The 24067-nt window shown below is 49.6% G+C and overlaps 2 protein-coding genes across 4 annotated transcripts in view; one reads left to right on the top strand and one right to left on the bottom strand.

Moving 5' to 3' along the window:
• NME9 (NME/NM23 family member 9) overlaps nt 1–11108 on the top strand; it is an 18540-nt gene extending 7432 nt beyond the window's left edge. The window contains exons 4-11 of the mRNA XM_023749356.1: nt 253–324; nt 1772–1888; nt 3003–3078; nt 5450–5532; nt 5829–5921; nt 7221–7375; nt 8892–9028; nt 10870–11108. Coding sequence (XP_023605124.1) covers nt 253–324; nt 1772–1888; nt 3003–3078; nt 5450–5532; nt 5829–5921; nt 7221–7375; nt 8892–9028; nt 10870–10931 — 795 coding nt within the window. The 3' untranslated portion in view covers nt 10932–11108. The remainder of the gene's footprint in view (nt 1–252; nt 325–1771; nt 1889–3002; nt 3079–5449; nt 5533–5828; nt 5922–7220; nt 7376–8891; nt 9029–10869) is intronic.
• Nucleotides 11109–13751: 2643 nt separating this feature from the next.
• ARMC8 (armadillo repeat containing 8) overlaps nt 13752–24067 on the bottom strand; it is a 76336-nt gene continuing 66020 nt past the window's right edge. For 2 of the 3 annotated variants that reach the window (XM_023749578.1, XM_023749579.1), the window contains 4 exons: nt 23814–23909; nt 22671–22766; nt 20537–20609; nt 13752–16156 (listed from right to left, as the gene is read on the bottom strand). In XM_023749578.1, coding sequence (XP_023605346.1) covers nt 15987–16156; nt 20537–20609; nt 22671–22766; nt 23814–23909 — 435 coding nt within the window. In that variant the 3' untranslated portion in view covers nt 13752–15986. Of the gene's footprint in view, nt 16157–19144; nt 19239–20536; nt 20610–22670; nt 22767–23813; nt 23910–24067 lie in introns of all 3 variants that reach the window. The other variant, XM_006083746.3, reaches the window with a different exon arrangement.

Below are 24067 nucleotides of genomic sequence, written 5' to 3'. Positions count from 1 at the left end.
GAGTGTGTGATATTGTGGTAAGTGCGTGGGTGATAGGTGGTGTGTGTGATATGTGGTATGTGAGTGTGTGATATGTGGGTGTGAGTGTGTGATAGGTGGTGGTGAGTGTGACAGGGTGTGTGTGTGTGATAGGTGGTGTGTGTGTGGTGTGTGGAGTGCAGTGTGCATGTGGGGTTGTCCTGTGCAGTCCCTGCCATCATGTCCCTGTACCCGCTGTGCCCAGGAGACCTGCTGGCAGCTTGTTTTCTTTAGGCGGAAGCAGACTGTCTTGACGTCCTCGAAAAATACCGCGGGAGGTGTGAGCCCACCTTCCTGTTCTATGCGGTAAGTACGTTTTCAGAACCAGGACTATCTGATGGTTGCAGATCTTTGGGGTTCAGGTGGGCGAGTCTCATGGGCATTAATTCTCACTGGGAGTCACCAAGGCGTCACACTGATCCAAACCCGGGATGTGGTTGCTCCTTGACTGTCTTTATCATTTTGGCAGAGGACGATGTCCTGAAGTCCTGGTGATGCAGGCCCCAACTGGCCGGCGGGGGCGTCGCCTGAGCAGGGGCAGCTTCGGCCGGGCCGTGCAGGGGAAGAACAGGAGTCACTGATATGCTGCTTCTGGCTGGTGGTCACTCCTGACTGAGGTTTCACTCTCAGAGCAGCGTTTCAGCTTCCTGTGTTTTGCTCTGTGGAGGGGAGCTTATAGCACACCCAGTACCCCTTCATGGGTGGACGAGCTCTGCATGCACCTTTATGTATCATAAAATGGGAAGGTCGTTTACGGAAAGTCAGAAATGAGAGGGACTATTGAGGACAGCCAAGTGGTGCAGTGATTTGACGGTAACTGGGATGTCTTTGGTATGACATCCATGCTCATACCCCTAGGGCCCACTGTCACTCCTGGCTCTCTAGGTTTAGGTCTCCTGACAGGCACTGAAGGCAACTGAATGACATCTTCTTCCTGACCCAGTCCAGTCCCCTCCTTATACTGGGAAACTGGGGGCTCTCCCCACCCCCCACCCCCACCCCTGCCAGCCTCCTGATAGCCAGGCCAGGGTTTAGTTTGGAAACGTTTGGGCCCCTCAGCACTGCAGGGGATTACAGATCGGGAACTTGTGATAAAACATTTGCGCCTGGAGTTTTAGTCGGGAGACTGAAGTCATATGATGGAACATGGGTGGGGCGGGAGGGAGACGTGGGAAGGAGCTAAGAGGAGCGTGCTCCCCAGCCACACACTGCTGAACCAGTGAAAGCAGGAAACCCGGGTTCACCCCAAACACCACCTGACCTCCCAGATGGAGTTGGGAATCGAGTCTTGCCCGGAATTCCAAGCATCCTGTACACCCCCCATTAAAGCAATGACCTCGTTCTATTGTAATTGTTTGTTTGATGATCACCTTCCTGCCCCCACTCGGCTCCCCACTCACTGAGGGCACAACTGTGTCTTTTCGTGTTTAGTGTTCATAGCTTTTGCCTGGGTCTCGGTGCTTGACAGGTAAGTGCTTAATAGATACATGTTGAGGGCATGAGCCAGGTATAGGCAACTCACATCCTGTCCCTCCCTTAGCTGACTCCCCATTGCCCTGAAGGAAGTTCTGAAAGGAGGGGCCTGGGGTACAAGGCAGAGAAGTGGATGGAGGCTGTGGGCCTGGGGCCGATGGGCTTTGACCTTGACCTTGGGCACACTCCTAAACAAAGCGCTTGGACACTCCCACTGGTTCTCGAACAGATTAGCATCTGGGTGTCCTGTGGCTTGAGCAGCACATCTGTCCTGTTGCAGGGAGGGAAACTGGTGGCTGTGGTTAGAGGAGCAAACGCCCCACTGCTGCAGAAAACCATCCTGGACCAGCTGGAGGCCGAGAGGAAGGTGCTGGCTGAAGGCAGAGAACGGAAGGTGGTAAGGCGGCCACTCCTGCAAGCAGCAAGCTCAGGGTGTGCTCCAGGCCTGCCATTCCCTCCCCTTCCCACTCATTTTCCTGGGCCTGTCAGCTGGAAGCTTCATTAAATGCCCACCCGAGTCCCCGCTGAGAGTTCAGGGAGAGCACGAGGCCCTGCTGACATGTGCATTTTGAAATCTTCCTTCTGGAGCCTTCTTTTAAAAAGCCGTCCCTTCACCCAGAACGCTTCAACTTTCTTTATCCACTTCCCTTCCTCCCCTCCTTCTACTCATCACAGGGATTCTGGATCCCTGACAATGAAGTCAGAAATGAAAATAAAGGGATGGAATCGAGGAGTGGGCAGGCGGAGCCCAGCCCCAGGGCGAGATCTCTCCTGGTGACCTGCCGCCCTCACCTCGATTCCTGGAAGTCTTACTTGTGATCCCAGAGGGCTCGCGTCTTGACTTTAGAAATTAAGCTCTGTCAGAACCATGAGAAACAGCCTGTGGTTCTGGGATATTATTTCCACGATGACACGGGCTGAGTTTTTCATAAATAACTGGCTGCCTCCGAAGAATGACACACCTGCGTCAGAAAGAGGAACATTTCCTGGAGCTCTGAGCACCTGCCAAAGGAGCCTTCGTGTTCAGCGTTCATTGTTCCAGTTCTCACATTCGATTCCAAAGGGCAAAGTCCTGTTTTTATAAAATGGACAGGCATCGAATCATACTTTCCCCCCAGAAAACTGGCAACTTCCCCCCAAGAAAGACGGTCCCAAATGCTGGTGCTCTCTCTGTACTGCTTCCCTGCACTGTGTGGGCAATCGCTTCATATTTACTCGCCTTTCAGTTCTTCGGTTGCCAGCTCTGTATGTGTACTTGGTGCTTGTGGAAACAGGCTGACTGTGAGCCTTCAGCTCAGCACGGATTTCCTTGTCTCCAAACACTCTCAGCACCCCCTCCCCGCACCGTCGCACAGCTGCTAGAAACACTCTCCTCGTTTCCAAGATAGATAACCTTGGCCCTTTTGTTGCTGTATTTTTAACCTTTATTTTGGGGGTTTCTGTGGGTTTTTGAAGGTTTTGTGGTCATTTTAATTAATTAATGACCTCTGTTCATGACCAATTTGTATCAGATCAAAGACGAGGCTCTCTCTGAGGAGGAGGAACGCTTTTCCCATGAAAAGGACGGTGGCGAAGACGTGGACGTGGGTGAGTGTCCAGCCAACCAGCAAGGCCAAAAGGCCAAGCAGACTCCGACTTGATGTGTTTTTAAAAAACATACGAGTAGTCAGTTTATCGAGCCACCTGAGCCACTTGGAAAACGTTTTGCCTCCGGTCACCTGTCCTCCAGCATCATTTCATGTCTCCTTTCTGTCCTTTAATGGCATTTTGGGCACTTTTCACAGCTTTCTGATCATGTTCAAATAGAGCAAGTGTGACTTTCACGGTGACTTCCGGGCGTCAGGAAAAGCTCCATGGAATAAAGTGGAGGAGATCGACACTAATATTGTAAAGTAACGATGCTGATGTTTCCTTCATCCTTATCTCAGCTAAAGAGCTCAAGTTTCTTTCTTTTTTTTTCTCACCTTTTTTTCTGAAGTATCAGAAAGTCAGCTGAACACCTCCTCTTCCCACAGCCCTGCACCCTCTGCCCTTGCTCCCCCACATACAGCTCAGGATTCTACACTGCCCTGCCCGGCAGGTCTTCCCGAGCCTCCTGACAGTGTGGGGAGAAGCCCACGTCAGCCAGGCTGTGGCTGGGGAGGAGGAAGGCCACTGAGACACCAGAGGCAGCCAGGCCTAAGTTCGGGGACAGGGCTGGAAAGAGAAGGAAGATGCGATGATTGCACGAAGCAGAAAGGCTGTGTACTGGTGTGTGGGCAATGAGGATGTTTGAGTTGGGTTCTAGCAAGGAGAGGCCCAGTTTAGGAGAGCAAGATGGTTCCAGTGTGAAAAGAAAAATCGTCCACTTGACTTCTGTAGGACACATTTGTTGCCTCCTTTTTGGATTATCTCCTGTGAGTCCCCTCCCCCTTATTTTCCTTCAAATCCAATCCTAGAAAACAATGCAAAACCCTGTCCTTGCCCTGGCCTTCCTCTCCCCCACTCTGAGCTTCCGGAACTTTGTCCACAGTCCGGGGGCCACCCCACCTGCGGCTGCCGCCCGCTCCCCCTGACCTGCTCCTGCCCAGGGCACCACTGACCTTCTTCATGCCAAATCCAAGGGACCGTTCCCAGTCATGTCCTACGGCATCTTCCTACAGACGCAGACGTTCGCAATGTCTTCCTTCTCCAACCCTCTTCTCTCTTGGCTTCTCTTGGTCACGGCCTTTCTCGGTTTCCCCCGACGTGTCTGGCCTCTCCTCAGCCTCCCCTTCACTGGCGTCTTTTCTTTTACTCCCTTTTCAAGCTGGAGTTCTCCAGGCCCCTGATCTGGCCAATTCTCTTCTCACCGTGTACCTCTGAGCTGACCTCACTCACTGGTCAATGTATAAGGACGTTTATGTAAGATCCCTTAAGGTCTAAGTGCTCACAGTGCTCATAGGATGTTGTAAGTGGAATTCACAGGGAAATGAGTAGAGTTGTTGCTTCAAATAATTCACACCTTGCAGTACACTTTTTTTGAGATTTCCGGATATTGTCAAGTCTCATTGCAACACAATTGATGTAAAAGTTGAGAATAGAAGAGGCTAGGAGGACACAGAGTCTGTGGAGAGCAGAGGTTGGTCCCCAAGGCCCTGTTCATACAAACAGCAGTACAACAGGACAGACTCATGACTGGACACCGGGCTCCCTGCAGCGCCGGCAGCCTGAGCAGTGGACTGTGCTTATGTGGCACTTCCCTCAGCGTCATGGCTGATTGGACCCATGGACACTGACCAAAGGGCAGCCAGTCAGTAGACACGTCGGTGAGCTATGACTGGTGCCTTAGCTGCAAACAACATGCTGGCCAATTTGGGCTTCTCTGCGGGGAAGTTGAACGGAGGCAGAGAAGACTGGAGAGCTGCAGCTTGGTCATGTGCGCTGAAGGGTCATGTGGACTCAGGGCCCAGGGCAGCCCTCCTTGGCCATGTGCCAGGGAAGTAAAAAAGAAGCATTGGCAAAGGAGCCCGCAGAGTGAGAGGAGAACACAGCAGTCAGCAGTCAGAGCCAGGAATCATGAGAGGGTGACAGGAAGGAACAGGAGTAGCCAGGCCTGCATTGCTTCTGCCACGGCTCCCCCCTCCTCCCCCTGCAGGCCTCCTCTCTCAGCTGTTTCTGGGTTTCTGTTCTTGGGTAGTCTTTGATCTCCTCCCACTCCTCCCTTGCTCCTTCCCCCTCCATCCCCCCTCTCTCCCTCCCAGGTCTGTGTCCCTAGCATGTCTCCGTCCCCTGCAGCCAGGTTGAGGTTGAGGTTGAGGTCTGGAGCCAGACCTGTGCTCCCACTAGAGTCCAGGTCTGCAGGGGCACAGCCAGAGGCCAGGCGAGGGACCCCTGGGAGCTGTGTGCAGAGGCTGTGTGGTCCCTGCAGGTGGCCTCCTGAGAGCCTCCAAGGTGGATGAGCCCAGCGCCTGACAGCACCACCCTTGGCTTATTACAGCTTCATCAGAGAAGACCTGTACCTTGGCGATCATTAAACCAGATGCAGTCGGCCACGGGAAGACTGATGAGATTATCATGAAGGTAGAGGGACAACACGTACCCCACAGGCTGTCCTCGGGTCTCCTCTGGTGGAAATGGGGGTGGGCATCGTGGAGCAGTGTCCTTCCTAGTAGGGAGAGAACGCTTTTAAGGAGCTTTAACCAAAATTCCATTTAAGTAAATTAAAATTAAAAAATCTAAGCAGGAAAGATATGATAAAGATGAGGATTTCTACTGTTTTTAATGTTGCCTTTTCTATTATCTTCTACTTTTCAACTCATTTAGATGGGAATTTGGGCTTCATTTACCCTTTCAGAATGTGTGTGTATATTCTGCAGATCCAGGAAGCTGGGTTTGACATTATAATGAGTGAAGAGAGGACCATGACGGAGGCAGAAATGCAACTCTTCTACCAACACAGAGCTGGAGAGGTCAGCTCATCCGCTCCCATTGTCCAACCCACTCCCATCTCTTCTCTTTCGAGTATGATCACAGATTACTAGTTTGGGAGAAAATAGAGTATGATGAAGAACAAGAATATAGCAGGAGGCGGCTGTGAACTGGTTCAGTCATGATGCTGCATCGGTGAAGGTGCTTTGGCTGCAGGAAGCGATTGGGACTCTACCTTAAGTAACGAAATAAGGGATTGATTGAAATGATACTCCCTAACTCTGGGAACTGAAGGAAGAGTTGAACGAGAAGGTGTTGGGGAGAAGAACCAAGACAGTTGTAGGGAATGTCAGGAGCGGAACCTCAGGGACAGTCACTTCGGGGGCTGAGGTGCTGCCGTTGGACTCGGGTTCAGCCACCTCCCTTTGCATCTGCTTGGCTCATGGACTTGGTGGAAGGAGCTGGCGGCCTAACTTGGTCACAGCCCTCCCTCTAGTTGAGGTGTGTGTGCATGGGAGGTATGGGGGTGTGGATAGACATTATGGTTGTCAGCCAGACTAGGGCCAAATGATGGGGGAAGGGCTGTTCAGGAAGGAAAACCAGAGAGCTGTTACTTGAAGGAAGAGGAAGGATTCTAAAGTACTGCCAACCCCCTCCCCCCGCCAAAAAAATAACAACAACAAAGAAACAAAAAAGTTTCAACTACACCCCACCCTTGGTTACCCAGCATCCACAGGATTTCCATATATGTGATTTTAAAAAATGCCCCTACCTAATCCTATATAATAAAACCCAAATATGCAAATCGACAGAACAGCAGAATGACCAGTTGCCATGACACACACTGACCATCAGGGGGCAGACACTCAACACAGGAGCTGCCCCCTGGTGGTCAGTGCTTTCCCACAGGGGGAGCACTGCTCAGCCAGAAGTTTCTCCCACCTCTGCAGCAGCGCTAAGAATGTCCAACTGATGGCTTAGGCCCGCTTCCCTCGAGTGGGTTTAAGCCGTCAGTTGGACATCCCCTGAGGGCGTCTGGATTGTGAGAGGGTGCAGGCCAGGCTGAAGGACCCCCCCCCCCCAGTGCATGAATTTCATGCACAGGTTCTCTAGTTTCTTATAATCTCATGTTCAACCCCAAATGAGTCAACCCAAAGTCTCCTCTTCCTGCCTTTAGCTTACACCTGGTTCCTCTGGGTGTGGGGGGGCATCACCACCATCCCTCCCAGGGGCCCTTCAGGGGCCTGCTGGCTGGCGGCAAGGCTGCTCACTGACCCCGCCCATCCTGTGGGTGGGACGGGCCCTGCTGACCCTCGGCCCGTCTCCCCTCCCTGTTCCAGGAGGCATTTGAGAAGCTGGTACATCACATGTGCAGTGGGCCGAGCCACCTCCTGATCCTCACCAGGACTGAGGACACCGAGGACGTTGCCACCGCCTGGCGAGCCCTCATGGGACCCTGTGACCCGCACGTGGCCAGGAGGGAGCAGCCTGACAGGTGATGTCACTAGCTGGGGTCCCTACATCCATCTCAGAACCTGCATCCGGGGAAGCAGAGAGCCCTGCCTAATGCTCAGCCCCGAATCGTGGGTAACACAGAGGGCTCTCTGATGGCCACGACCCCCTTTGTTATATATTGGGGGAGACCCTGACATCCTCACCCTCTGATCCAGTCCCCTGACCTTCGCTGAATGCCTCCTTGCTGCCTCTGTTGCCCAATTCTGAAGGCTGCTGCTGGACCCAGGCCTCACTGTTCTCTCTGTAGCCAGAAGGTCCCAAAGGGTGGTCTCAGGACCACCTGCCATACTCACCCAGGAAACAGGTCTCAGGCCCCCCCACCTGCCCCCCCCCCCCCGCCAGGCCAGCAAAGTCAGAACCTGGGTGGAGTCTAGGAATATGCACTGCACTCAAGCCCCTCAACGCCTACTCCCCTCCCTGGGTGCCCTGAGCGTGAGCATGCTGTCCTGCATATTGTCCTTGGTCTGCTCCTTGCCCCTGTGTGTTTTTAGCCTGACACCACCAATGCCAAATCCACCACATCTTTCTTTCCTTTGAAGCTGTGAGAGGCCCAGCCAACAGGAAAGAAATGAGCAAGAGGCTAAGTAACCGAGGTTGCACCTTGTAGCTGTAGGGGCCAGGGACATTCATATATGAGGCAGCCTGGGCTAGCGAAAGACAGCCCAGTGCTCAGATCTTAGGTTACCATATACTCAGGCATGTCCCTTCTCAGGGTCTCAGTTCTCTCATCTGTAAAATGGGGATCTGAGCAACTATCAAGGGGGCTAGAGAGTATCATGGTTAAGAGACAGATTTCAGAATCTCTCTTCTTCCTCTTACTGTGTGACCTTGGGCCATGCTTTAATCTCTGCCTCGATTCCCTCATCTGAAAAATGGGTGCTATAATGGGACCTGCCTCAAATGTTGATGTGAGGATTAAATGAGCATATATATAGGGTGTCCCTCAAAAATGTCACACACACTTCGAATAATTTTAAAGGCAGTGTTTATTAAAATGCATTTCACTTTCAAAATGGAGCTGCCAGCTGTTAAAGTATGTACACATTTTTTGGGGACAGCCTGTATGTATGAAGCGCTTAGGACAGTGCTTGACACACAGGAAGTCCTAGCAATATTAGCATTAGCTGATGGGGCTACTGGGGGTTGACTCTGCAGACCTATCTGAAGCCCTTGGCAGGCGCCAGCCCCTGGTTATGATATCAGTAAAACAGCTGCCCCTGGGCTTCCACCGTTCCCTCCCAGGGCTGTGGCACAAGTGAAATGAGAGCACGTTTGAGAAGCACCAGGCAGCGTGCCCAGAATGCTGCCCTGGCGGGCGGGACAGATGTCAGCGCCTGTCACCCTGGCTGCTGTTCTTGGCATTTCCAACCGAGAGAAAGCCATTTCGCAGAAGTGCAGGGTGCCCATTGGTAGCTGGCGACCACGTTGCCGGAGAGCAAAACATTTCTCTTTCAAATGAAACAACTGTGTCTTGTCCATGTTGCCAATGCTCCCAGTCTCCGCGCCCTGTACGGCACGGAAGTGCCCTTTAACGCGGTCCACGGGAGCCGGGACGCGGAGGACGCCCGCCAAGAGCTGGCTCTGCTCTTCCCCAGCTTTACGTTTGCAGACCACGTCCCGGAAGCCGCTCTGGGTAAGTCATCCAGGCAGGTTTGGTCTCTATTCATCTTTAGTGAATATATGGGGGGGGGGGGGGGGGGGATAACCATGTGGTAACCAAGTCTCCAATCTGATAAGGCTGCTCAGACAGGAGCCATTATACAGCTGCAGTCGCAGTCCCCATCTGCTTGGATTTTCAGAGTAACAGGGGCTGTTAAAGCTTATTACATTTTTTTGCGGCATTCTTACTTTGGGGCCATATTTTCATTGCCAAGTTTCTTTGCATTTTCCTGTGGAAACCACTGGGAAAATAGAACTTTCTGGAAGCCTACATCCAAGCCAGTGAGTGGCCAGATGTCATCCCCTCACTTCCCCTGTTCTCTGCAGGCCCCATGCTAGGCCCTTGGTGGGTGAGGTCGCTGAGCTGAGGGTTACACAGAAGGGCCCTGTCACCCTCATATCCCTCAGCCCCCACACTTTGGGAAAAGCATACGGGGTCATCACCTCCAAATATGGGTGAGAAACCTAAGACGTCCGGAGCGCACGGGACTTACCCCATTCCACGCGTGGAGAGCCAGGCCTGGCCCTGCTCCTGCTGCCGAGGTCTGCGTTCTAGTTTGAGCCTGAAGGGACCGGAGGGTGAATGTCCTGGGAAAAAGCAAAGGATGTGAGGGGGGGGGAGAGGGGGCCTCATGCAGATCTGAAATGGTGATAACCCGTGTGTGCCCAAATGTTCAATATATTTACCTAAATGTTTGCTATGTTCCTTATTTTCTCAAGATCTGAATGCAGCCAAGTAAGAATAGGTGTTCTGAGGGCAAGGCCAGGTAGGACAGGCCCCGTTGAATCCTTGCCCCTGCCAGCTGAGGGCAAGCTGAGTGTGCCATGGATTCTAGGGAGGTGAGAAATCCTGGCAAGTACCGAGTTCACACACCCGAGTGCGAGTTGCGATTCCTCAAAGCCATGCCCTGCGGGAGGTGCTCTGGTGGCACTGCGAAGGCCAGTTTCCTCCGGCACCTGCCCTCAGAGCCCCCAGTGCATTTCCTTAATGTCCCCAGGTCATGGGACAGGGTCATCCTTTCTGGAGGGGCAATTGGAAACAAGCAGGTCTCCCTGAGGTCCAAGACTGAAGTCTAAGGAGAGCGAATTGGCTGGGAATACTCATCGGGGCCATTGGGGGGAGTGTTGGGAGATCATGAGGCTGACTTTTGGGTCTCAGGTGATCATGGGTACAGGGGAGAATTCCAGAAGGGCTGAGGCCAGATCACAGCCCAGGAAAAAGTGCACAGCCTCACAGGGCGCTGATGTTCCGCCCATTTGCTTGATGTGTCCTGCTTTTCTAGTTGTCAGGAGCAGAGTGTGCTTCCCACGTACCCAGCACTTTTTCTGCTAAGGGGCAAGGGTCAAGGTCACTGAAGACAGGTAGCCCAAGGTTTGAATCCTGGCTCCACTATTTACCAGCTGAATAGCCTCTGGAAAATGATTGACCTTTTTGGTCCTCAGTTTCCTCATCTGTGAAATGGAGATAATGACAGACCCATTTTAGCCCCATAATAATACCTCTGCAAGAAGGGTCTTCCTCATAGGGCTGTTGTGAAGGCGAGAGGAGACCATGGGTGCCAGGTTCTTAGCCTGGTGCCTGACACATAGTAAGGGCTCAACCAATGTTACTCATCCTCTTACTTCTTTAACTCCTGGTCCCCAACACACATATCAGGACCTCTCTTTGCCGTCCCTTCCCCCCTGACCCCTAACTTTATTGTCTGTGATGTAGCTAGGTCCCCCTTTCCTGTGTTTCTTTGTGGACGGTGGGTGGGACAGAGGACTGGGATGGGGCTGTTTCAGGAATCCTACAGAGCATCTGTCGTCCCACAGACCGCGAGGAAGGAGTGGTGGGCCCCACCGAGGTGCTTCCCTTCCCTGAGGACGTGCACTGAGATGGATGTGCAGCCTCCGCAGCACGTGACCCAGGGCGTGGCCAGCAAGTGAAATGCCAGCACGTTCCCATCTGCTGCGCATAAGGAAAGCTCTAGAATCGGATCTTAACTCTTTTGAGCACCAATTTCTTTTAGTTTAGCTCTCTTTCATGAATAATAAAATCGTTTCCTGCCTTATTAAACAGTATATAGCACATATACTTTTCTTTTGTGGCTATCTCTGGAATTTTACAAAACAAGTGGACATTAGTTGTACTCTGCTGTGTTGTCTCGGGGGAAACGGAGTTAGTTACGCAGGACAGTGTCTCCCCAGTAAACACTGGAATAAATCTACTTTACAGCTTAGACAATTTCAGAGCTTAACTGGGTAACTAGGAACCTGAAAGCCGTGCAACAGGATTGGATACGACACTGCCAGGCCGATGGGCTTGGAGGCAGACAGGGGAAGTCCGGCCTTAAGCCCTCATGCTGCCTGTCCACGCCACACGGGCAGTCCGGGGATGACGCAGGCCTGCCCCCAGGGTCCTCAGTAAATCGGGGTGTTCCTGAAGCAATGCTGGTGGTTACACTGGAGCCAGGTTCATCTATTTTCCTGATGCTCCCTTCCCCCGCGTTTTGGGGTTAGATTCTGGCTAAAGCCCAATTTTAAAACCCGAGAGCTCCTCATGGGCCCGGTGGCCTCCAGCTTTCACGGAATTGCCTGACTTTGCCCTCCCTCCGTGGTTGTGCCCTCGAGGGAAACCGGTTTTCAGTAAGAAGTAACTGTTATTACCCCATGAATATTAACATGCACAGCCGCTCCCTCTTACCGGTTTGCTCTTTGGTTTGCTTGTAAGTTCATTAAGCCCAGGCATCACCTTTCCGCTCAGAGTGAGCAAAAGGCCGTGTTCTTCTGCATCATGAGGCCAATGTCAGCGATTTCCTTCTCACTTGCTCATTTTCTCCAGAGAACTTCGCTCCTCTGACTTGAAGTTCTTTAAACGGGCAGTTCGCCCCCAGAAGACTGCTCTTCACGGGGGCAATCCCTTCTGCAGCCTCGGGCATAGGGCGCATGTGCTGGCACTGGAGGTAGAAGGCTGAGCCGAGCTGCATGAAAGTGGAGACCTGAGCCACCTCACGATGGAAGCACGCTGTCCGCTGTGCTCATCAGCATCTGCACAGGCCCCTGTGGGGAACAACGGAGCCCTCCCTGACAGGGCACGTCGGGAAAGTTGAACCCACTGTTGCAGACCGCCGGCCCCCTGGCTCATCGTGGGGATGTGCTCTTCCCTTTGGGAATGGGCTCAAGAGGGGGATTCAATTGCTCTGTGCCCCCGTGAGAGCTGGCAAATGCCTTGGAGAATCGCCAGAGCCCTAGGCCTGGTTTTCCACACCACGGGCGCTGCGTGGCTCTGAATGAGCGGCTTAGGAGTACACCCAGCTGACAGCTGTCTGATCTCCCCAGAAGCTGGGAAGCCAAGGATCTTCCATCACCGGAGAGGTGAGAGACGAGAAATGAAGCAGGGGAGAGAGAAGAGTAGGCGAGGACTGAGCCTGGGTGGAGGAGGATGTGTTGGCGTCTGTGACCATCTTAAGCCTTCCCAGGAAGTGGCTGGGAGTGGCAGGGTAGGGGAGAAACGGGGGCCCTAGGTGACAGGGCTGGAGTGGAAGTGTTGACACACCCTTCCTTCCTTTACACAGTAGGGCCTTTTTCTCAGAATCCACAAGGTTCATGGCAGAGGGATGGAGGTGGTAGGAGATGGAGGGGAGAAGGGTCCAGAGCTTGGCTAAAATGTCAGCCCACTCTGCAGGCAGAATTCCTTGGCAGAGCCCGGGCCTGGCTCCCTCCGACAGAAGAAAACCTGGGGCTGCAGGACGGCTGCTATCTGGGGTGTGAGTACCTGACAGGGTGGAGGCAGCCCAGCCCCATGGAGACAGAGGGAGGCTCCTCTCAGCAAGAGGGCTGAGTGCCTGGCAGACGAGGTCAGGAGCCGGGGCTGCTGACAGAGGGGCAAAGGCAGGTGGCTCAAGTGGGCCCCATCTGGCCCTTGGGATTGGGGGGCCCCTCAGCTTCCTCTGAAGTTAGGTCATGGATCAAAACTCCCCTCATGCTGGGAACCGACATGTGCCTCTTTGCCCAGCAATCAGAGTCAGTAGAAAGGGGCAGGGCTGGGCAGCACCAGGTGGCAAGGAGTTGGGATCGCTCCCTGTCGACTCTCCATCAGGATCTGGGGTCAGTCTCCCATTCGACTCCTCTCTCAGGCCTCAATTCCAAGTTTCCTCTACGACAGGGGAATTCCCTCCCCTGCCAATCACCTCCCCATCTTCCCCTCACGCTCTGGGGCAGGTGTCCTTGGCTTTCTTCCTGTTTCTAGTGAGACCAAGAGATAGGAGGTGCTTCTCTACATTCTAGAGGTGGGACAAGAACAGCAGGGGAGTGACGTTCCTGTGGGTCCTTGCAGAGGGACAGCGGCGGCTCATGCACTGTGCAGCTGGTCATTTGCCAAGCTTTGGGCCTGAGTCCAGGTGGCATACTAAGGGGAAGAGGAGAGGACGGAGGGGGACACAACTTTGGGGGCATCCTGGTGGCTGGGAGTGGCCACCTGTAAAGGGTCTGCTGGCCTTCAGGAGGCCAGAAGGAGAGGGGCTCCCAGACTGCTGCAGAGGCTCCTGGAAGCTGTAGTGACCCTCCGGCACCAGCCACCCCCTCTGAAATGTGAAGTCACTTCCTGGTTTCACATTCACCAAGAATCACAGGTTGCAGAAGCCAGTACACACTATCTTCTAATGTTTCCTAGTGTTCCAGACGTTTGGAAAACAGACTCCTTTATAGAAGTTGCTATGATCTTTCTTGGCTTTTATTAGCATGTGTTAAAATCATATCATTCAAACACTACCAGGAGAACACGTATTGTTCCACATAAAGTGCTCAAGGGAAAAAAATGCAACTCATTAAACTGGACATTCTTTTCTAGTTCATAAGTTTTGGGTTACAATCAGGGCACAAAAGGAGAAACAGAATGCAGTATTAGAGAGAGCGAGAAGCTTAGTTAAGAACTTGGGTGAAGACACAAGATCACATCCCATTCCTCCCACCTCTTGCTGACAGAACACTGCACCTGTGTAGAGCAGCAAACAGCTTTGTTTTAATAAATACATTTCCTTCATTGAAATCAGAAAAGTTAATTATAGTAAAGCACTTTTTCTTTGATCATCTGTTTATAGCCACAGGCAAGATTTATCCACAGAGGTTAAGTGTGAACGTGTTATTTCATTGGGCCGTTAGCTTCCTAATGCTATCTGGGTTCAAGATTGTCTCAGCAATTCGCTATTGGTTTCTGTGTATTTACCTGGTACTTTTAAATACCAATTCCATACTGTTTTGTGTTTCAAGTGCCAAGCAAGGATGTCCTCACATTAGCACACTGACAGCTGCACAAAACCCAAGTGCCTGTTGGGACAGATTTTTAAATCAATGATGTTTGAGAAAGTAACAACTTGGAAATCTCTGTGTTTGAATAGCGTGTGGTCAGGTTGAGAACAGGAAAAATTGCGTTAAATACATTTAAAAACATTCATCTGCAATCAAACATATTTGAATCTTCCAAGGAAGGTACAGGTTGGTGGCGGGTGCCCGCAATGTGCGCGACCTCATCAGGAGTGGCTGGTGGGCTCGGGACCCTGTGTGGCATGTGCCCACGGCAAGCTTCTGACCGCAGACTCCCTTCCTGGCCACAGTGCCTTTGACCGTCTTTGAACAAAGGGAAAGGAAGGCTGGTTCTACCTTCAGTCAAGAGCAATTTCGGTTGAGTTCACTTTGAAGCTGACCCAGCAGGTGGAGCAGGCACCACGCTGAGGGCTGCAGAAGGACCAAGCACACTCGCTTGTAGAAAGGATTCCTCTTTGGTCCTCCCAGGGAGAGTCCCTTTTCTTCTCTCAAACTTCAGTGTTTTTGGCTTCTTGCAGGAAAAGATCTTAGCTGCATCTCTCACTAACATTCCTATTTCATTTTACAAAAGGACACTCAATAGCAGTGTCGCTAAGAGAAAAACAGCTTTCCACACTATCCTGCTCTTTGCTTCTTTCCACAGATGGGTCTGAAGAGCATTCTCGAGTTTCACAGCGATGTGTGCTGCTTCAGGCAGCACAAGGTGACCAGACTTTGTTTCCAGGAAGTGAGGAGCTACTTTAGTTTTGAGCACAAGGTTCTGTGACTGGTTCAAATCCTGCCAGATACTGCTGCACCAACGGCAGGGTTGAGAGCGGCTGGGAGGCGCTCTGTGCCCAGTTCCTGCCAAGGGCAGCCCAGAGTTATGGCTGGGCTTCCACTATCAGTAGTTATGTTTCCCTTTGATGTTTCAAAAAACCTATGGTGACTCTGTCCCCTCACTCTCCTTCACCCTGTCCATCCGACCTGGAAGTCTGAGAGCTTATTGAATTAGGCTGATATTGACGGCAGTAAGATGCTAGCTTACTATTTTGCACAGCACCATATATCGTGCCTGTTATTCAGGCCAACTATAGCCAACCTTTTCTTTTTCTTTTTTTTTTCTTTGTTCTTTTATAAAGAAAATCTATGTAAGTTGAGGTTCAGAAATGCATATATTTTTTACTTACAAATATTCATCTGATCAAAATTCAACATAACCTTTATGGAACACTTAACAATTGTTTTGTTTTTAAAATAACATTTCATTCAAACTGTATATAATTCAGTAAAGTTATTTTATACAGCAAGCAATGCTTAAACCCTGGAAAATCTGTAGAAAAGAGATTTTCACACAAAATAAGAAAAGAAAATTTTGAGGTATCCCCCCCCACACACACATCCATTCATCCTGACCCACGTGCACACACACACGTACACATACATCTGTGTATGCACAGACACACTCATTCTCACTCACAAAGTGGCTGCAGCATAGGCAAAAAATTGTAGGTCCAAAGGAAAATGATTGATTGTTCTAATAAAGAGTCCAGGTAGCTCAGAAAAACCCCCCAAAACAAAACACGACAGTCCTCTGAGGAAATTACTACCTCAAAAATATGTTCTCAAGATGAATTTGAGATCTAAGCCTACCAAATTGCTTTTGCAAAACAGCTCCCTGCAGTCCAAGGTGACGTGTGCAAATAGAAGGAATCAAATGAGGCTAGTTCCTGTACTTCCTTTACCAAGGATGTGGGATGCTCGCGGGTGCCCCGGATGCTCCCGTCACGCCAGATACTGCTGCAGCGCCGTCTTGGCCCTGAAATCACAAAGTTCCTGTCAGTCTTCATCTCAGAAGTATTAAAAAGGGGGAAAACCCTGCGGCTCAAAGATGGTAATGGGGAGTCTAAAATGTTAGACTCCCCCAAAGGGAACCGGGTGAGGCCAGCTGGGCACCTGGCCGCAGGGGCAGAATTCTGCAGTCAGAAGACACTTCCACACCAGGCTGGCTCCATTCCTCTTCTGTGGTTCCCTTAGACAGGGCTGCTCTAGTCCTTACACCTCTGCAGCCCAGTGAAGGTCTATAGTTTTCCTGGTCACTGGCATGAGTTGTCTCGGATCTGGAATTATGTTCTATTGCCATGCAGGTTTTACCCAGTGCTACAGGACACCGGGGAGGAAGCTTAGGGTTTGGGAAACTAAAATTGACCCAGGAAGGTGTTTAGGTGCTGATTAAAGGTGCACAGGAGGGGCCAGAAGCTCATGGGATGAGGCTGTCATGGTTCCAATGCCTCAGAAAGGGTTACAAGCTCATGTAAATCTTCTCCTAATGACACTGACAATGTGGGATGTGCGGTTGTTGTGACTGGGAAAGAAGGTAACTAGTTGGAGAGGAAAGATGCAATGTGGGCAGCGATTTGACCTTCCTGATCCTTGTAAAGGTGTCTTCCTTTGAGCTAGGACTGAGGAGGCCTCCTTCACTGCTCCTGTTATGAGCTTGTGGGAATTAGGAAGTCAGGTTTTAGCAGTGGTCTTCCCTTCTATGTTAATGGAGGAAAGGCTAACATTTTCAGTTACTATTGGCTGATGAAAGTATACCAAGTAGACCGGGCATGCAATAAGCTGGCCTCAAGTGCAGTTTCTATATAGCAAAGTAATAGATATAATCTACACTTTAAAAAGTGGTACACTAAGGGATATTCTTGCAATTATCTAAGACTATAAAAATGATAGTTCAAATAGACCAACCCATCAGAACAGAAAGCTCTATTCAAACTGTCTCTAAGTTATGAGTTCAGTTCTACAAGGAAATTCTCCTACAGAAACAAGTTTATGGCTGATACTACATCCTGCCCCAGAATCACCGTATTTATATGCACAGCCCCACTCTTCCAAGTCCCTCGTTTATCTAATAGGCATCGCAAAGTTGGCTCGCCCAAACAAGAACTTCTGATCTTCCTCTCCCTACCCACTTCGCTCATATTCTTCACCATCTTGGTCAAGGACAACCCACTATGCAGTTGCTCACGCTAAAACTCTAGGCCAGTGGTTCTCAACCTGTGGGTCGCGACCCCTTTGGCGGTCGAACGACCCTTTCACAGGGGTCACCTAAGACCATCCTGCATATCAGATATTTACATTACGATTCATAATAGTAGCAACATTACAGTTATGAAGTAGCAACAAAAATAATTTTAAGGTTGGGTCACAACATGAGGAACTGTATTTAAAGGGCCAGAAGGTTGAGAACCACTGCTCTAGGCAGTTTCTTTTCCTCTCTTTCCTTAACATCCTATATCGAATCCCTCAGCAAATCCTGTTGGCTCTACCTTTAGATTAAGTCCTGAATCTGACCACTTCTCAATACGTCTACCACTACCACCCTCATCTCTTATGCACAGGACAATAGCCTTTAGTCTCCCTGTTTCAATTTTTGCTTTATTACGGACGATTCTCTACACAGCCACCAGAGTGATCTTCTAAAACTTCAAATCAGATAATGTCTCTTTTGCTCAAAACGCTCCAATGACTTCCTATTAAACTCTGAATGAAATCCAAAGTCCTTACTATTGGCTACAAGGCTCTTCACGTGCTCACCACCTCCTCCCTGAGCTCCGTTCTATCACTTTCCCCCTGGTTTCATTTCCTCCAACCCCAGTGGTCTTCCTGCTATTCCTTGAACATGTCAAGCTCATTACTGCCTCAGGGCCTTGCACTTTCTGCCCCCTCTGCCTGGAACACTCTTCCTTTGAACATCTGCCTGGCAGACTCATTTCATCCAGGTCTTTGATCAAAGGTCACATTTTCAGAGGCCTTTATTGACTAATCTGTGTGAAAATTTTCTTACTCTCCAGTCCCTCACATGCTTTTTGTTCATAGTAAATCTCATTTCCTGCTATCATATTCCATATTTATTTGCTTACTGTCCGTCTTCTGTACTAGAATGTAAGTGCCATGAAGGCAAAGGACTTCATTAATTTTATTCACCGTTATCTCACTAATGCCTAAAACAGTGCCTGGCGGAGGTTAGTATTAAAAAACAAACATTGCTGAGTGGATGGGGATTCAGAGCAGAGGAGAATGAATTGGTGAATCAAGATGAACATGAAGATGTGATACTGGACAGGGCAGGTAGGGTGGGCATGGGATTGGAGGGGGAACGTAGAGGATGAGAAAGGCAGGACCAGGCTTAGGTTGTGCTTAAGAATCTGGAGATGAGAGCTGATGCTCGTTGCTGTAGTCATTGTTATGCACGGAAGTGAGCTGAAAAGTGAAGGCTGCAGTATAAGGGAGTGCACACACTAGGAAGAACACTTTTAACTATTTTGGGGTTAGAGAGATCTCTGATTATGATTCTTGCTTCTCCCAGGAAAGGGTGAGCTCTTTGACAACAGGGACTCCTCAGTGGTCACTGCTGCATCCCCAGCAGCCAGGCTAGACAGGCAAAAGGCAGTGCTCAGGGAGGTTTTGAGCTAATGTTTTATTAGTGAATGCCTTCTTTTCTGAAAGCCACATGCATTTCTATTCTAATGATTAAAGGAATGTAAGGAATGGCCTCTGGATCCTTTCCAGGTACCCACTAAGACAGCCCAGACTCATGTTAATTCAGAGTAAGATGAGGATCTTTATTAATTTGCTAATTACTAGTTTATCTCTTACTCAAATGTCACACAGTTGGCTCACAGAAAATTAAAAAGGGAATCCAAGAATCTAAAAGATTTTAAGTTTGGCCATGTTAATTGCTAAGCAATTCAAATTCTTCATAAGAGGATCCAATGTACCCAAAGCAGGCCCTTTCGATACTCACTTGTCACATAGGTTTGAATCTGGTGACTGACTCAGTTTGTGTAGAATATCTACAATGCCCATGTCTCGTAATTTATCCTGGCGTTCTTGTGAACCTAAGAGATTAAAGCTAACAGGTTACTGGGCACATGACCCAGACAGTTGCTCACCTTAGTGTACAATCAACAACCTGGAGCCTTACTTTACCAGCGTTCTTCACTGTCCCCCCTCCTTCCCCTTGGCCTCCTCTCTCCCTGTGTATCGGATCCCCTCTGGCTTGGATTCTCCAACAGATTTCTAACTGGGTTCCCTGCCTCTCAACCCTCCTTCCTGCAGTCCATCCTGAGGTCTGCTCCTCAGTTAACTTCTCCATGGACCGGTCAGCTTCTTCAGCCTGGCACCGGGTCCTCTGTCACCACCAAGCCAGGCTCTTCCTACCCACAGCAGGTCTTGGTCTCCTCTTTCTGTTCTCTTCCACCTTCCACTGACCTCCCAGCACTTCCTGCTGCCTCTCGTTAGCGTGTGGCAGTTCCAACTTCACACGGCTCTGGTCTAGCTTCCAAATAGACTAGGACCTCCTGAGGGCAGCCTTGTTTCCCTGGCACCAGACTTGGACTCTGGGGTCTGTACGTTGAATCCAGTTTCTCCTCCACCTGCTTTGTTCTGGATACAGCTGCTGAGCAGAGGAATCACCTTCCTCCCCACTGAAGAGCTTCCGTGACTCACTCCTGCACTGACCCCGTCTAGACCGAGTAAACCAGAATCTCTAGGGATGGAGCCCAGAAATCCGCATCTTCAAAAGTTCCCAGGTGATTTTTATGCAGCCAACCCAGCACTGAGACCCAGTGCGCTCCTGCATCGGGGGGGGGGGGGGTTGGAATCATCTGGGGAGTTTTAAAAACTCTTTTGCCTGGAGCCCACGCCTACGGATTCTGATGTAATTAGTCTGGTGCAAATTCCCCAGAGGTTCTAGTAAACAGCCAAGGTGGAGGACCTCCTGACAGACTGCCTGCTTCACAGTCACACGTACTGTTCATTTCTCACCAATGCACCCTCTTCTCCATTAAGCTTATGCGCCCGCAGTCCTGACATGCACTCCTCTGCAACAGTGAAAGGCCTGTCCTCCCACTCACTCCCACCTCTCGTCTTCTTCAAGTGCACCTCACGGCCCTCCTCCTCAGCTCTCTCAGAGCAGGGACTACCACTTACTTCTACAGTGTTGACTTTAAGGTGGGGGCTCAGTGTTAACTGTCCAGCTGACTCAGGCTAGTCCCACAGCTTCTCAGGGCGATGCTGTTGGGTGCTTGGGGCCCAGTGAGCAGTGCCTCAACCCAAGATCTCAGGGGCGCCTGCTGCCTTCCCCGAGTGGGACTTCCTTCCCATCATTTCAGAACAAATCTCACCAATCTCTTACCTTCCTCTTCATTCCATATGAGGTTTGATATACAAAACATAGCGGCAAGCTGCAGCTTGACATGTGAATGACCCTATTTGATGCAGAAAAGGAAAATAAAACACAATTGTGGTCTGAAACACAATTCTATTTATTTTTCTTTATGTACTGAAAGCACAACTATTTGGATCATTTATCATTTATGCTTTCTCCTAAATGAAAAAGGGCCCAATGGTTAAACAGTCTTTACAAGTGGTTTTCCTACAGGTGTAAAAAAAAAAAAAACCCACAAAAAAAGTCCCCAGTACATTTAAATAATTTATTCATATCTGAGAAATGCCAGTGATATATGCTAGGGCAGACTTATCTGACCATGCAGGACTCTCTCTCTACTAAGCACAGACAAAGAAATGGATGTGGCTTCCTCAATTACATTCTATGATTGGTGATTCTTTTCTCCTTCTACAAGCCAACACTTTTTTTAGGAGGTGTCCAGCTTGGGCTCCATTGAGACAAACAAAACAAAACTTATCATCTGCTCTTAGCCTCAGGCCATATTTGTTGAATAAATGAACTTGTATACAGTACAACAATAAGCATTTACTATGTGTAAGTTCATCATTCATTCAAATAAATACGTTTTCAGAAACAAATTGCTGTGATAGAGAAAACTGGAAGGTGGAGGGGTAGGAACCTAATTTAGGTGGAGTGTACAGAAAAGATCTCTTTGAAGGAGGCGACATTTAAGCAGAGACTCGAAGACGATGTCAGTTGTACAAAGAGGAAGGGGCTGGGGGTTTTGAGAGGAAGGGGAAGTTCCTGAAAAGGTCTGAGGTACAAAGGAGCTGCATAGCTGGTGTGAACTGAGGAAGACAAGTCAGGTCATGTGGGACTTCACAGGCCATCATAGGAGAGGATGGATTTTATTCAAGGTGTAACAGGGAACCACTGAAGGATTTTGGCTTCTTTTCTCTTAATAAAACAAAAAGTGAGGTCATCACTAGGAGTGATGAGGGGCAGAAGGGATGAGGTTGAAAGAACGGAAGGCAAGAACCTATTCTTGTGGAGAATGAGGGTGTTGCCCCAGCCGGTTTGGCTCAGTGGATAAAGTCTTTTTTTTTTTTAAGGAACTTTTTTTTTTAAATATATTTTATTGATTTTTTTTATAGAGAGGAAGGGAGAGGGATAGAGAGTTAGAAACATCAATGAGAGAGAAACATCGATCAGCTGCCTCCTGCACACTCCCTACTGGAGATGTGCCCACAACCAAGGTACATGCCCTTGACCAGAATCGAACCTGGGACCCTTGAGTCGCAGGCCGACGCTCTATCACTGAAGCCAAACCAGTCAGGGCTCAGTGGATAAAGTCTGGCCCATGGACTGAAGGGTCCCGGGTTTGATTCTGGTCAAAGGGCCTCGGTTGCAGGCCTGAGGAATGAGGAAACCAATCACTGTTTCTCTCTCTCTCTCTCTGTTTGTCCCCTCCAACTCTCTCTAAAAATCAATGGGGAAAAATAATTTAAAAAAAGAGAGAGAGAATAAGGGTGCCAGCTTGCTGGAGAACCACAGGAGGGCAATAGGCAGTGCTGAGTGCCTATCTGGGTTCTGGAATGAATTTAACAAGAAACCAGCCAGCCTAGTTCTGTGCCATTCTCTATAGCAGTCAGCTCTGACATGGCAAAGAGAACACAGGGTCACCCATGTTTAGGGTGCTGCAAGAAGACATCAACAGTGAAGTGAGCAAGAATGCTTGATAGCCACATTTTGGCAACAGGCAGTTTCTGGTGGTAAGATCCAGGGCATCGTCATAAGAGTTGGTGGCTGAAATGTTTGGAAGCAGGTGGCAGATTGTGTTTGAAAGTAAACGGATCAAAGAACAGGTGCCAGAGGGCTAGAGCGGTCCTCCACATAGGAATGAAGCCTTGAGGGAGGACAGGGATTGGAGGACACTGAATAAGAGGGAGGCAATCAGATGACTGGGGGGACTGGGGTCGTGACTGGGTTGGTGGGTGGTAACACTGCCAATGGCACAGCCTCCAGGACTTGCTGTTGTTTTTTCTTCCTCACGATAGAAGAGAGCTCCCTGCATCTGTTAGAAGTCCCTGCCTTCTAATGTGTGGCTAGTGTAGAGCAGTGAAAGGAAACAAAGGCCTACCATGTAATACTTGATTTTCTGCAGGATGTCATCATTGGTCATTATGAGTTCTTTTGCCGTTGTGCCATCTGCGATGTTGGCTAGGATGCACAGTGTCTGGAAAGAACAAAGGGCCAGTGATCAGGAGAACTCTGAAGTCCCTGACTCAGCTCTCTCAAGAATGTGAGACATTTCCCAGGAAATTGGGATTTTCACACATTCCACTTTGAATGTCTTAATTTCTCACTCCCTGGCCTCACTGCCAACGAGCCCAAGGAACCCAAACATTTCAGTGGTTTCTTTCCTGGCATAAGTCATCGCTGGGCAAAGGCAGGCATGTCTTATAGTTCATGCTATCACATAAATGAAAGGGAAAACATAACTTAATATTATTTTCTTGAAAACTCCATTTCCGAGAGAAGCTCTTGTTACTTCCCTACAAGGTTTCCTCAAAGGGGTCGTCTCTTTGGTGGAAGCTTCAGAAGTGTCGCAAGTCCCCTCCCTCTCCCTCTAAATGCTACTTGTTCACAAACGCATGACCTTCTGGGTGAAGGCCTGAGCCCTGTCCACTAGCCACGTGCAATTAGAACCCACACTTTTTTGAAACCTACTAGAGCAGTGGTTTTCAACCCTCCTAATGCCGCGACCCTTTAATACAGTTCCTCATGTTGTGGTGACCCCCAATTTCATTGTTACAAATTGAACATAATTAAAGCATAGTGATTAATCACAAAAACAATATGTAATTATATATGTGTTTTCCGATGGTCTTAGGCGACCCCTGTGAAAGGGTCGTTCGACCCCCAAAGGGGGTCGCGACCCACAGGTTGAGAACCGCTGTACTAGAGGAACACAAAGGGAAACAAAATGTGGATTAAAGTTGGAGAAAATTATCTCCACTTCTCTTCACTTTGAGTGATTCCTGACTGACTGTGCTCCTGGACTCAGTGTCACTCCCTCCAAGAAGCCTTCCCTGCCTTAGTTGGCATAGAGCGTCAGCCCTCAGAATGACGGGTCCCGGGTTTGATTCCAGTCAAGGGTAAGTACCTTGGTGCACAGGACAACGCCCAACCCACTGAACCACACCAGCCAGGGCCAGGGGGAAGAATTCAAATCTTTCTTGGAATAATCAGAAGATATTCCTCAAAGGAAGGGAACACATACCTGCTCTTTGACTTCAATGTTATGCTCCCCTTCCAGAATAAGAGTGACGGCCTGCATAATCTGCTTTCCATGAGTGCTCATGATTTTATCTATATGCTGCAAAACAATGGGAAATCCACAATTATCACTTGGGGAACAAAGAAAAAGTCCCACAGGAGAGAACAGAGCCTTCTAAATATACAACTATACTTCAAAGAGAGCATTATAGCAATAGAACTAGGTGCCAAAGAATTGTGTTTGAAACTGCATTTTGC

The sequence above is a fragment of the Myotis lucifugus genome, unplaced genomic scaffold (genome assembly GCF_000147115.1).
Source record: "Myotis lucifugus unplaced genomic scaffold, Myoluc2.0 scaffold_8, whole genome shotgun sequence".
In the NCBI taxonomy this organism is placed as follows: Eukaryota; Metazoa; Chordata; class Mammalia; order Chiroptera; family Vespertilionidae; genus Myotis; species Myotis lucifugus.
The sequence above is the reverse complement of the archived record's forward strand: the minus strand, read 5'-3'. Positions and strand labels throughout refer to the sequence as shown.